At 45.4% G+C, this 12,215-nt stretch overlaps 3 protein-coding genes across 3 annotated transcripts in view; 2 read left to right on the forward strand and 1 right to left on the reverse strand.

Moving 5' to 3' along the window:
• The window catches only part of T265_11724 (hypothetical protein), a gene marked incomplete at both ends in the record, with an annotated part of 20,176 nt that extends 19,169 nt beyond the window's left edge, over positions 1-1,007 (forward strand). The window contains one exon of the mRNA XM_009178459.1: positions 577-1,007. Within this exon, the coding sequence (XP_009176723.1) occupies positions 577-800 (224 nt within the window). The remainder of the gene's footprint in view (positions 1-576) is intronic.
• An 8,762-nt stretch (positions 1,008-9,769) lies between these two features.
• On the forward strand, positions 9,770-10,012 carry T265_11725 (hypothetical protein; the record flags this gene model as incomplete). Its single annotated transcript, XM_009178460.1, has 1 exon — positions 9,770-10,012. One exon carries the CDS (start codon positions 9,770-9,772, stop codon positions 10,010-10,012), a length of 243 nt encoding a protein of 80 aa, XP_009176724.1.
• Positions 10,013-10,152: 140 nt separating this feature from the next.
• On the reverse strand, positions 10,153-11,066 carry T265_11726 (hypothetical protein; the record flags this gene model as incomplete). Its single annotated transcript, XM_009178461.1, has 4 exons — positions 10,153-10,384; positions 10,420-10,562; positions 10,660-10,839; positions 10,992-11,066. The coding sequence occupies 4 exons, from the start codon at positions 11,064-11,066 to the stop codon at positions 10,153-10,155; spliced, it is 630 nt and encodes a 209-aa protein (XP_009176725.1).
• Positions 11,067-12,215: the final 1,149 nt, after the last annotated feature.

The raw sequence follows: 12,215 nt of genomic DNA on the forward strand, positions 1-12,215 counted from the left end.
CACGCACGCACAATTTTCAGTTGTCTGTCGTTCAGTTTGATCTTAACTCCGCGTGCCATTCTTTTGTGCATGAGAAGGTGTTCTGCCGTATGTGACAGCGGCAAGTTGCCCCAAATGTGGCTGTCTTGGCTGCTTCATGAAGAGAGAGGGGGATATTGGCTTAGCCGTAATGTGAGTGAATGGATGTGGAGTCACACGCAGGCCTTATACTCTTCTAAACAATTGTTCCAGAGTGTGCAAAGGCAGTTAGAAAAAAATGTGTACGTTACCACTGAAATGTAACTTGTTAGCTAGAAATATTGGACAGAGTTCACTTATCTTAACGCTAGGAGATCTTCAACTTTCAGGGGTTGGGAACTTGTTTGTGTCGATGATCTCTTAGTCAGTCAGTCACGGCCAGTCGAGACCACACATTAGAGTCTTCATTCTCTTATAAGTTGAGTTTCTCGTGCTCCCATTGTTTTTTCGCAAATCTTGTCGAAACAGACCGCCTCAACAAAGCGCTAATGCCAGTTATTGCTGTGCTGTTTTCAGTGACGCCTCAATATTAACACTGACATTCTGCTTTTCTGATAGACTTACGGGCGATCGTCCCATCTGATCTGGTATCCGCACCGGAACCCAAAGAGCAGCACCATATTCCGAAATATGAACCTGAGCCACAACCCCGAAAGAGACCGGCTGGTTCCCCTCGTGTTCCCGACCCTTACGAAAACACAGACTCATCCTACTGGTTGTTACCGATTTTGGGTTCCGTGGCAGCCTTCCTACCCATTTTGTTTTGTTTGTGCCGAATCTAGATAGCCAACCCGTTCATGTGACGTGTGCTGTTCCTGGCCACCGCACATTTCCAGCTTGTTGCTTTTATTTTTGACATGTTGCAGTTGCATATCTTGTACCCCATCTCTATTGGTGCTAGTTACGCCCATAGAGAAGTATCTGTTTTTACAAATGTTCTGCGCAATTGTGATACACTTTTCGGTATGTGTTCAATATGTGTACCTTACTGATGGACTTTCGGTGTTTTGTTCAGTGTGTCTCTATCGGGAATTACACTGCTGAGCAGTGATCGATCACCGTATGAAGGGATCGGAGATGGCCACACCCACGCAATATACCTGGTTTTGTTCTTCCTACAGGTGATCAAGGTGGGGATAAACGAATGGGAATTAAGCCTTGTTAACTCCACAGGTTTATACTATCCCGAGTACCCCACAGAAATCTCAAGTGTCATGTTTTGGGAAGCCTCAACAACAGCCTTTCCGGTAAAGCAGCACCCATTTCATGTATGCGCTCCGTAGACTCCTGAAAGGCAATCTGCAACCTCCTGTAAAAATATTCAGCTGGAAGAAAATTGCCAATAGGTAGCAATAATGAAGGCTAGTACGTCTGCTATCCACTGCTCTACCTAGGCAGGTGCGGTTACTTGGAGCAGCTTGAGAACCGATGTTGATTCGAAACCCAAGGTAACCATTCTGCTGGTGTAGATTGAATGTCCCATTCTATGCCAGTTAGAGACGAGGTGGACCGAACTCAACACGATTTTATTTTTCAGCTTGGATACGATGGATTGCTTCCTTGTGCGCTTCAATTATGATCCGAATTAAATCGTAGCGCACCGAGTTTGTGAAACATCATAACCTTGGTGTTGTTTCCGGGTATGACGCTCAAAAAGTGTAAGGTGCTGAGAATGGTCAGTCTGAGGGTCACGTGACCGGTACTCTCGTGGAGCAGACGGCTGTTTTTAGTTCATTAACCTGGGCCTTGGTTGAAAAAATAATGGGACCATATCTACCTAATCAGTCCCTTGAATGCCCTGTCCCGGTGAAAGCGGTATCATACTCGGTGGAGTGGCAATCCTGTTACCTGCACTTTAACTTCATTCGGAGGAATTGTAACAATCTCAAAGAGCTGGAACTTCTAAATCCTTGAGTCGGTTAGGTTCTGTGTTGTATGAGTCTTTGTGGTTTGTCATGCATCTCGCTCGAATACAACGTTTGGTCATCCAAGACAGCTCCAGTAGGGTTACCTATCCAGATTAGGTACTACAAAACAGAAAAACCTTTCGGTATAGTCGACATTGGATCGAACTCCGTTCGACGACAAACAGCACCACTTCTACTCTAATCAAACCCAACAAACAAACTCTGAAGAGGAATTAGTCACATGCACCAGAATAGAGATAGTGTGACAGGTCTTTTGAAAGAAGAGGCCTGGTCCAAGTCGCAATAAGATTTGTGAATTTTTTTAGTCGCGATTTCGTCCTGTATGGGAGGTTAATCTTTGCCAAAAAAGCACTGTGAGACCGGGGCCATGTCACGAATTTCTGAGACAAATTGAGCCCTCCCAGCCGGTAGCTGAAGGCTAAACCGTCTAGCCACGAACAGTCATTCAACAGTGTAATTAATTACCAATTAGATAAGATATATCGCCATTCAGCCCTCAGAGAAGGAAATCACACCACGAGTGACGATCTCTCAGAAGGAAGCTATGAATTACTTCCTTCTGTGTGCTTCTGGTCTCTTAGTGCAATGAACGATTGTGGGTTCCGTCAACATATGGAGCCTTAAACAAGCGAACGGAACACTGAGATAAAAGCAGCGTGGGTTGCAATGGCACTACGCTCTATATCGCTGTGTTGCGATTGCAAAAGCCTGCCCAGTTAGTATACACAAACTTCGAAGATATACAGGCTTGTTTCCACCCAGATCGTCCGACCGGAATTGCAATGGCTTCTTCGGAAATGTCAGTATAATGGCTAAACCCGATTAAGTGTTTTACACCAAAAGAGGCTGCATTTCAGCCTGGCGTAGAATGACTGTCAGAAGACTGATTAGGTGCCTTCGAAACCGCTGTCTTTATTCATGCATGCTTGGAATCCTTAGCTCTATCCATTTTACTTTCACAGCAGCCAAATCATGAGTTCCTAAACATTTGGTTTAAAAGTATGTTGCGACCAGGCAGTAGTTATGGTGTTGGGTAACGGAACCAAGGTGGCCTGTAGACCAATCACTGGTTTTACCTATGACATCATACAATAGACTGTAGGTTGAACTGTCTCATAAACTGGTTTGGAAATTTAACAAACTCATGAACGGAGCATTCAAGGCGTTTCTCATCCCCAGTCTTGAAAACTATTATTGGTACGAATTATCTACGGGTTAATCTTCGTGTGAGGTGTATTTTGCGTAAGTCATTCACGGACAAAGTTTCACTGAGGCCAAAATCCACCATTCCGAAGGAACCGACACACTTGCTGTGATTGTGTATCTATGTGATTCGCTCCTTAGACCTCATTGTTACCACGTCATCCTGAGTAAGGCAGTCCGTTTCGCCGCATCTGGTCCTTATTTGATTTAAAAGCCATATTTCACTAGCCTGGAGTGCCATTCCTATCCTTTTATAGATCTTCGACCGAACCGCTCAATTAGCGCAGAATGACCTGCGATTCATGAAGGATAGAGCGAAAAACAGGATACCGCTATTCACATGCGCGTACACAGGTCAGAGCTTTAGTCTTCACAATACAGTGATGTGCGCGACGAGCGAGTAACGGTCTTGGCGTCCCCATGTAGCATCTGACATAAGGCGACTCCCAGGCCAGTATTGGAAACATCCACGTAAACAAAACTCTGATATTTCAAATATCGCAACGCCCACTCCGCTATCACTGAAAAACATGGTATTTATCGCGGGATATATAAACTCATGCCGGGAATGTGTTTCGTATCTGAAGGTTTGATGCAAATACGGGAGTTGATAGTGGTATGTCTTCTGATCATGATTTGATGTTACTGGTGCATGGTATATGGCGCAGGAGCCTGAATTCAGTGGCAGCGGACTTGAACTTTTTCGTGTTTATGCACCAGTTGGGTTCCAGCACACGTATTCCTCGTGTGTAGATTCGGAAATGGTGCGTATTATCATGGCCCGTTAGTTCTAATAGAAAAAAAAACAAATTCTGCTATGCGGCTGAATGAGTCTGTTGGGATGAATTTGAGACAAACCATCCAATAGTAGAAAAACACTAGAAAATTTCGCCTTGTTACGGACCGCACTTGCCAATCACTCTTATGTAGAACCAAGCTGAAAGCCGTCAGTCAGGCACTTGTTGGGTCACCTACATGCCGCCGCGTACATCCACAACTCCAATCCGTCAATCCGGCCTCGTTTTTGTTGCAGGTTTAAAAGTGAGAACTCCTAAATAGGTTGGCCTACAAGCTATTTTTGCGTGTACTTTAGATATTGTGCCGGCTGAAGTCTACCACGTCCCTGGAACCTGAAGCTTTGGTAGTGAGTGCACTGCAGTTTCTCTCTCTAAACACTGCAGTGGTCGGAATTCAGTTCTACAACGATGCCTGGAACTTCACTACAATGGTAAACCAAGCTAAGTACCAAAAGGAGTATTAAGACCAACAGCAGCGAGTACTTGCTACGATGGTCAGGTCCTAACGAACAAATCGATCGTTCGTCAGATTCCACTGAGAGTCTATTCTCTCTCTGCAATAGCCAATTCAGCCGCAGCGATCTTTCTTCCATTGTTTCATCCTCCATATAGTCAAACTTCATCCGGTCTCCCCTGTCTTCTTCATTGGGATTCCTCATCAAAGTACTTAGACCATTTGACGACATATAACAAGTTCCATCAACTTTCTAAATCACTCAGCTACCATAAAGCTAAAACGCTGGCGACGACGAGAATATCAGCTGACCAACTCCAGGTGATTTCGGAACACAAGAAAAAGGATTTGAGCAAACGCAGATGAAACTCATGAAAGTGCTGACCAAAAACCTGAATTCCGAAAATAGCTGATTCTATCACTGAATCGAACATTCGACTGTTGATTTAAGAGGTACCAAGTTGATCTTGGATGGTACGGCTGTCACTTCGAAAACTTGGCACACGTGAACATAAACACTACGCGAAATACATACTCTCAAGAATGTAAGTATTTCAAGCTCTGCGCGACATGCACGTTCAAAGATCCGGATAAAATCATCACACCAACTCGAATAAAAACCACCGACAACCTTATAGGAGCTCAGTGTGGAAGTTCACCGCCTCATCCAACTGAGCCAGGATGGCCTGATGATCGGCTGAGTATCAGCTGGCTCACACAACATAGTGCGCCATATCTCCTAAACTAAGAATAAGGCTCTTCAGGGCAATTGTCACCTCGAACAAAATGAGTTTTCTGCATCGCCTTGGTCTCGTGGTGATCGGCATTACACTCAATTTAAGCCGTTCAGACGTCGTGTCGCATTAGTCATAAGGAGTGATTTTGTTTCCCACAGAGAACCAGTTTGGTTGGTAACCAAAAGAGCGCACCCAAAACGACTCCTACATCACAGCGAAAGCGACGTCGATCGAATTCTGTCTCCGTATCATTCCAATTGATTAGGCAAAAGCGCAGGAAATTTACCATATTTTCCGTGAATAATCATTCTGTCCAACTGCAGCTCGATACAGCCTCAGCCATCACACTGATTCCACGTTCCTTTGTAATGCAATCGGGAAACCATTATTTTCTGCTGCCAACTACTGTGCACAATCCACTTCCGACAACAACTCACCGCTTAGAACTCAACTCACTTGTGATGTTTTCAATAATATGCAAGTTAAAGACAGGTGCTGCCTCAAAGATTGGATAGATCAGCTAACTCTTGTCCTTCCACCTTCATTTGAACCCAAATAGCAAACCTGTACATCAATCAAAACGTATATCTGATGGAGTTCTTGCATTGAGGTCGCTGAACTCGATCGTCTCCAATCTTCAGGTGTTATCCAGCCTACTACTCTTCCCCAAATAGCAAACCTGTCTTCACATCAAAACGTATATCTGATGGAGTTCTTGCATTGAGGTCGCTGAACTCGATCGTCTCCAATCTTCAGGTGTTATCCAGCCTATCAACTACTCTTCCTGAGGAGCTACCACTGTTCTGCTCAGGTAGACAAATGGAAAGATCAGGCTTTGTGCTGATTATTACACAAGCTTGAATGCTGCACTTGGATCACATCAACATCCTCTCCCAGTTCCTAAAGACCTGCTTAGCAAACTCAATGGTGGCACTTGCTTTGCTAAACTGCATCTGGTTGATACCTATTTACGAATGACTCCAGGGATCTAACCATTAACACGTACCGTGATCTCTTACGGTTTAGTCGTCTTCTTTCTGGAGAGAGAACGATGCCAGCCATATTCCGACAGTGTAGTCGCTATACTTAAGGAGCTAACTGGCGTTGTGACGTACTTGGATGATATTACCGTGGCAGCTTCTGATCAGGTGTCACCGATAAGGTGTCAACGGACTGGAAGGCCAGTGGTTCTAACCCAAACCCAGCGTCTTGACTGCTCCTGTCTCGGCTTGGGTAATCTAGCAGTATCTCAAACCTCGAGCTTGCTTCCGGTGGTACGGAAGCTTGACATCGAGAGGGTGTTACAGCTTATTGTTTGATCAGAAAAAAGCCTTCAGTGCTTAACCGAATCTAGAAACACGGCTTTCATCCTCGGGCAGAAAAACGTGCATTTTCTTACATCTACCAAGTATTTGGGTTTCGTTTTCGATCAATCTGGCCGCTATCCTGACCCAGACAATAGTGACGTAATTCAGAGAACGCCGGCACCGACAGACGTACCCTCGCTACAATCTTCCCTAGGGTTAATGTGCCATTACAGCATTTTCCTACAACAAACGCAGCGTGTTCGTGGTCCTCTCAACTTACTTAAAAAGGATGGTCCTTAGAATCTGTCACTCAGTTTTCGACAGAGTTAAACCACTGCCATCGTCAGACTTGGTGTTCATACATTACAACTCATCTATGAATATCATTCTAACGTCAGATGCATCCAACCATGAAATCGGAAAGGTCATGCCCCCATAGATTTCCTGAAGTGATTGGAAATGCCATCACCAATGCCGCCAAATCTTTGATGCCAGCCGAACGCAATTAGTCGAATAGATGATGCACTTTCAGTCATGTTTGCCGTCAAATTCCACAAAATGATTTACGGTCACCATTTCACACTCCTGACTGGTCACAAACCACTTGTCAGCATTCTCGTTCGAAGAAAGGAGTTCCGGTATACACGGTAAACTGTCCCCAGCGTTAGGCGACCATTCTCCTGGGCTATGATTTTTCAATCTGATACCAGTCTACAAATACCATTGACCAGATGGACTTTTTGAGTTGTGGCTCCAATTTCGGCTGAACCGGAAGTTTGCAGCATACCCACTGCATTCATTCGAGCCTTTCCGGTTGTTTGAACAAAACCAGATGTGACCCCGTGCCTCAACAAGTAGTTAACTATCACCGAAAAGGCTGATACCGTCAGTGACACGCGACATCCAGTAGTTATACGGTCGATGACCTCATCTAACTGAAGTCGACGGATGCCTCCTCTTTGATGAACGTGTTGTAATACCAGACAAACTGCAAGCCCCAGTACTAAAGCAGTTTCATTTTGGGTACCTAGGCATAAACTGAATGAATGCGAGAATTGTGTACACTGCCAGAATATGGGGGGAAAAAACCTCGAACTGGTAGTCCAAAACATCAGTGTTCTGCGAAATCCCGAGTTATCTTGTTGGCCTGGAACAACTAAGCTTTGGCCGCAGTTAGATACTGATTTTGCAGGACCAATTAACAACCATCATTGTCTTACAATGATGATCACAGTAAAACATCACCAGCTGTAAAAGGCGCGTGGTTGCCGTAGTGTATATAGCCGCCACAGTTTCATTCGTAAAATTATTTGGGAAGGTGAAGTAGATAGCTACGCACTGGATACGACAGTTGATCTAATTGGCGCATAGAAACGGGGTTTCTGAACTTCTTTGGGAGGATTGGGAGGGGAGCCATGCATTGAAGGCAATAGCTTGGACGCACGAGCACCAATGGCCACGACTGGGCCATGTTTGACAGTGTCTCTAACCACAAATGTGTCCTGTCTCGGGGTACCCATCGAGAGAGACAGCAACGACCAGCGCGGCTGAGCTTGCTATTAATGGCTTTCATAGTTCGCTGCCTTAGACCCACTCACGTCATATATCTTTTATGATAAGGCTTTGTGTGCATACTGTCTTGGGTGTATGGCACTGGAGCACCGGTGCTCTCTGAGGTTACTGTCAATGAAGTTGAACCTCAAGTTCTGGACATATCGTCCCACTGAAGTCCCTGTTGCATTTTCATGTCTATCTCGTTCAGAATACACTGGCAACTAACGGCAAGTTACGGCTATAAGGTAAGAAAGACTGTCCCGATTAACAGAGGCGACCTAATTTGTGCACTGATCTGCTACAATAGATTTGGCATTTACGTAATTTCCAAGATTCTAGAGACACTTGGCAACGTCAAGTAACCCCCATCGGGAGGAAAGTACCGTGCTCAGTGACTGCAAATCCAGGAGTACGACCTCACATTTTGTGTGCGAATTGCACATATTCATCCAAGACCTTGTACTTTCTCCTGACACTTCGAAGAGGACACAGTCCCAGCCGAAGAGCATTTCGTCAGCAGTTATTTGAACACGTGCCTTGAAGACCTCGCATTCACCTCATTCCTTGGAAGGGAGCATCTGTTTCGGATACCAATTTTCATAAAGCTTTCATCACACAGTGACACATGCTTAACCGTCGTAGCAAATGTCGTGGTTGTACGAAAGGATGGATACTACCAGGACGCCCAGACCTACACTGGACGTGTGACATTTTTTTAGCACCTCGGAAATCCAGTCAACATGACTCCTGTCAGGCCAAAATAGCACCTGCCGCTCCCAATTCAATGATCTACGGGAGTGATGAGGGTCTCGTTAAGACTAGGGTCAAGCTTAGCCGTGATAACCACTCGGTACAGGCCCGCTTTTTTGAAATGGGCAAACTTTCGTATTCCCTTCAGATGACTGTGAGACTCTTTAGACGGAAGCAAAAATAACAGACAAGCGCTGACTGAGGGATTCACTCTGAACTCCCGACGGCGTCGGATGTTCAGGTTTGCGTATTTTCCATCCCACGCACCGACTTGCGGTCTGGATAATCTACTCACATTGTTAAAGGATGAAATCCCCAGTCAGCGCTTGTCTGTTGTTTGCCTCCATCTACAGAGTTCGTTTACCCGACCGAGTGGTAGCAGGCCGATGAGGATTGTTGCTGAACAGCTCCACTCAGCGGTCAAAATTATTTCTTAATGAAGGTGTTCACGGCAGTTTGGTCCTTGATGATAGGTTGAACTCGTCTTTAGTGTACGCAAATACCTCAACCCCGTTCTTATGTCTGAAGTTCGCCACCCACTTGGGCACTACTGCCATTATCATTTAACCCATTCAACTGTAGTAAAAAACAACCGTCCAGCAGTAGCACCACTTCGGTGCCTAGCTGCCGTGCCACCCGAAGGAAGCACGTCTAAGGTAGTGCTAGTAAACCAATCCATAACAGGAGCGGTCGAGCTGCCGAAGTTAGGCGCCAACAATGAACATTCCGGTGAGTCTGCTGCTTAACCACTGGGCTATTTCGGCCTGTACCATTAAACCGTAAACTCCATATATGCCCCTCTGTGGACCGTCTACAGCGAAATTATCCACTTTCCACATACCGTCGAATTCGTCACTTTCTTTGTGTCGTTTTTTCTCGAACTTTGAAATCCTTCGTTTAAGGGTTTTTCCTTCCGCACTTCACGGGTGGAACAATCAGAGATAGGTTGGTCTCCATTGCTCATTTCGTTCGAAACGTAAGTGACCACGGTCAGTTCAGTGAGAACGCGCTTACGGTTTCAATGATGGCAAAACTAACGCAACCTGACGAAATACCGTTGAATGAGGAAAGCAAGCTGAGTGCTCCCATTCTCAAATCAGCCCCTAACGCGACCTTACTGTACAGCTACATTCCTGATAACTGTGGAAATAGGTTAATCGGGATGCGTGACGAGGGTGACTCCTCCGTTGCCGACGGAACAAATTACAACGGGACCACAATGTCTCTGTTCTGGAGGCCGCAAAAGCTTTCCATTTTCAAGTAAACCGGTGCGCAGGGCATGGCTTCCGAAGGTCAAGAAGAACAGTTTCCTGTATTACATTTGAAGTTAGGACCATTCCTCCTGGGCAAAACGAATGAACCGCAATGGCCAGTATACATATCCGTGTCACCGTTTTATTGAAATCAGCGTTTTACAGCATATATCCTCGGGGGGTAAGCTCTTGCCTTATGCATAGACTTCGCCGAGTGTATAGATCTTTCTTTCCTAGACAGTCTGCGACGTATTGCTCGAGTTTTCTTGGGTCGGAGGTCCTTGGGCACGTATCTTTTGGACCGGTATGCCTCTCTTTGCCGTTCCTTTTGAGCCTGATGCATCACAGTGTAGACCCGAGCAATCGACTTCCGAAGAACACGACTAGATTTGGGATGAGTAAACACACTGCGACTTACATCTTTTTGAGCTTCCCATGATACGATGTACCTCTGGTAACTCGATAAAGACGTAAGCTGCTAAGTTCTGTCTTCAAGTCACCAAGTTGCTTTTGAAGATCAGATTCTGGAACCCCTCTTAGCTTCGAAGCGCGAATCTTAGTCTAAACACAGTTAATAAAAATGACCATAAGCAACGAACCATGGCTGGCCGACCGTCTTCCCGCCTAGAGTGTATCGACCCAGACAAACAAATATCACTTTTTGGCGTGTGCCGATACACGGATTCACAGATTGATACACAGGATCCAGGCTTCTTGGGGCGTTTTTTCTTGTCAACCAGCGGTTTCCGTTCACTTGAGCGACACAAGCGAAAAAGGCTACAGCATTGCCCTTTTTCTTCTCACTCAGGGTCAGTAAGATTGCCAGAGCGGGAACAAGCTAAGAAATCGTCCAAAGTATTTTGAAAGGGGTACCAGAGGAAAGGTAGACAACCATCGTAGAAAGTTTATTCTAAGCATCAACTACCCCAGTTGGAAAAAATGTGGCCAAGTTAAGGTGTGTGCGCTGGTCTTAGAAATCTTAACATGAACCTGATTTGAGACGGAGGTGCTACCGGTGGAAAAACTGTCGGTCAAACACTGTTCGAATAAGACAAAAGTGAGCATTAAGTTTCCTTGGAGGCTGGGAAAGTCAAGGTAACAGAGGCTAAGGACGGTGATGCGCGTTTCATTGTTTTCATGTTTAGGAACAGTAAAATTTTTGTAGATGTTGTTTGGGCTTTCTCAGTGGGGGTTACGGGTTTTTCACGGATTCACGGATTGATACACAGGACCGAGGCATTTGCCCAAGTTTCCCGGTACGGTTTTGTTCCTGTCGGTCAGTGGCTGTCGTTCACCTAAAAGGAACAGGTGAAAAAGGGTGTAGAACTGCTCTTTATATTCTCAGCGCGGGGCAGTACGCTTGCCAGCGCGAGGATTCGCATAAATAAATGTCTAATAGTGCTTTATTGCATCCTAAGCGCGTAAACTACTTGGCATATTCAAGAAGCCCTCTGACGTATGCAACATATACTATTTGAAATTCTCCCCGAATAATAAAGCGGAAGGTGTGCCGAATTATCCGTAGAACGGCGAATGCTTTTTGAGCCAGTGATGTTCAGCGCTACCAGTGGACCAGCATCTGAGCATGCTTTGGCAGGTTGGGACAACGTAAGACAACGTAGGACACTAGAATTCAACGTTAAAGAAGGAAGTGGAATTTGAAAGTTTTCCACGGAGCCTTTTGACAAAGGGACAATAGCTTGGAAGTCCATCCGACAAACCTGACTCTCCAGACGTCAGGCAGATAAGCGTATTGCCGCAACTCACCTGCATCTTGAAAAGCACCACGAGAGTGTTGGCCCACAGATCTACAAAGATTCTAAGAATAACACTAAAACTGGTACAAGAAGATACTGCGAACAATAGAGGGGAAGGTGTGCCGAATTATCCGCAGAGCGGCGAAAGCTTTTTGAGCCAGTGATGCATGTTCTTAGAGAATTGGACCACTGAATCCTATTTAGTGTCTATCCTTGTAATGTTTTCTGACCCATTCTCACCATGCACGACAAAGGCGTTCACCGAATCTCCTCCGAATGACATAAGGACGCACTTTTTGTCATTCAGAGGATGGCGCCAGTACGACGACCACCGCTTTACGACGTCTACATCCATTTGGAGGGCCTGGCATTTAAAGCCTAGGATTTCAAGTCGTCCGCAAAACGTAGACGTGAACCTGCAAGAATATATGAAGGGTCGTTGATGTAGGTCAGAAGC

Source organism: Opisthorchis viverrini (assembly GCF_000715545.1).
Source record: "Opisthorchis viverrini unplaced genomic scaffold opera_v5_562, whole genome shotgun sequence".
Classification (NCBI taxonomy): Eukaryota; Metazoa; Platyhelminthes; class Trematoda; order Opisthorchiida; family Opisthorchiidae; genus Opisthorchis; species Opisthorchis viverrini.